At 34.7% G+C, this 1723-nt stretch overlaps 1 protein-coding gene across 1 annotated transcript; it reads left to right on the forward strand.

The window, feature by feature from the left end:
• Positions 1–69: 69 nt before the first annotated feature.
• Positions 70–843, forward strand: LOC111786792 (protein BOBBER 1-like; the record flags this gene model as incomplete). The annotated part of the gene is made up of 3 exons (XM_023667016.1): positions 70–242; positions 342–390; positions 614–843. Coding segments are annotated over 3 exons (437 nt in total), but the record flags the coding sequence as incomplete, so codon positions are not given.
• Between the last annotated feature and the right edge of the window lie 880 nt (positions 844–1723).

The following is a 1723-nucleotide window of genomic DNA, read 5'->3' on the forward strand; positions in this document are numbered from 1 at the left end:
CATGGGAATATATTATGTTTCTATACTAAATGTTGCCTTTATCTTTGTTTCTTACTTGTGGCATTGCAGTTCCCAACAATGGTAATGGCCTTGATATGGAAAACTACTGTTGGACACAGACCCTCCAAGAGGTCAACATTAATGTACCAGTACCCAAAGGAACTAAGTCCAGGTTTGTGGTGTGTGAGATCAAGAAGAATCATCTCAAAGTTGGACTAAAGGGTCAACCACCAGTGATAGATGTATGTTTGTTTGAAGCTGCTTGTTTCTTACAGATATATTTGCACAGTGTGTTAATTTTTTTTTTTTTTAAGTTCTGATTTATCGTCACATGCTTGCAGGGAGAGCTTTATCAGATTGTTAAGCCAGATGATTGTTATTGGAGCATAGGTATTTCTGGGGTTTTTTTCACATAATAACAGTTCAAATAGTCTTAAATTTTGTTATAAATATGGATTATTTTGATGTTGCTCAAGTCCTTGGAAATCTTAAATTTTGTCATAAATAGGAAGGGATGCATTGAGTTAGTTGAAAGCAGTTCCTTGTGTTCACTTGGGTATCAAAGTTACTGTTCTAACTATTTTTTCATGTTTTATTTTGATACTTGTTGCAGAGGATCAGAGCGTCATCTCTATTCTATTGACCAAGCACAACCAAATGGAGTGGTGGAAGTATTTAGTTAAGGGGGAACCTGAGATTGATACTCAGAAGGTTGAACCTGAGAACAGCAAACTGTCTGATTTGGATCCAGAGACACGGCAAACAGTTGAAAAGATGATGGTGTGTATTTTGATCATCTATATTTTATCTATTACACTTATGATTTAATTGTATCATGGTTTTCCTCGACATATACTCACGTGTTGTTTTTCTATTTCTTCTGCATAAAAATTGCATTTACATGTGCACAAATATGTAAAAAGAAAAAGCATGTTCTCAAATTTGATGTGGGAGGATAATTCATGAAGCACTTTTTCATGCATTAATGAAAGGTTACAAACGCATTTATATGCTTCCATAGGTTATTATAAAAAGCTTATAGAAAACGTAAAAATCTATTCACTCCCATTAGTAGTTTACAGGAAAATAGAAATCAAACTAAATGTGAACTGCATTGGGAGTATAGTCAGAATATGTGTGACTATTTCATAATGACTATTTCAATGAGACCAAATGAAAGAACGCTTAGGCTCAAAAAAACCAAGCCACCCACAAAAGGGAACCCACTGAAGGAAGGGGCTTCAACTTCAAGGATAAGGAGTCCAACATTAGTATTGTTTATTTATTTATTTATTTCTCAGAAGTACTTTTTATTGCATTAGTGAAAAGTCATTAGTATTGTTTATAGACTCCAGCTAGGAGTTCACTAGAACCACCCCAATAAATGTGAATTCCTTCAGAAGTATGGTCACACGATCACAGGAAGAACTTGAAATCCACACCAAAAGGATAAATTGCATGTTGATTAGTCTATCATCTCCTCTACATTTCAACACTTTCCCTTCAATTTCTCAGATTTCTGACCCCTGGAAAAAAGGAATATCCTTCTTCTAGGATCTAGGTAGATGACTTGACTACTGGTGGAAGTATATTTGTTGGCCATATCATTGAAACTTCTATCAGTTCTTTCAGTCCATATTTCCTGAACAATTCTAGGATCTACTTGACTGGGAAAATGAGTACATGAATATCTTAATCTTTTTAGGAGCCTTGTATTCTTTTG

The sequence above is a fragment of the Cucurbita pepo genome, unplaced genomic scaffold, assembly GCF_002806865.2.
Source record: "Cucurbita pepo subsp. pepo cultivar mu-cu-16 unplaced genomic scaffold, ASM280686v2 Cp4.1_scaffold002805, whole genome shotgun sequence".
Lineage (NCBI taxonomy): Eukaryota > Viridiplantae > Streptophyta > Magnoliopsida > Cucurbitales > Cucurbitaceae > Cucurbita > Cucurbita pepo.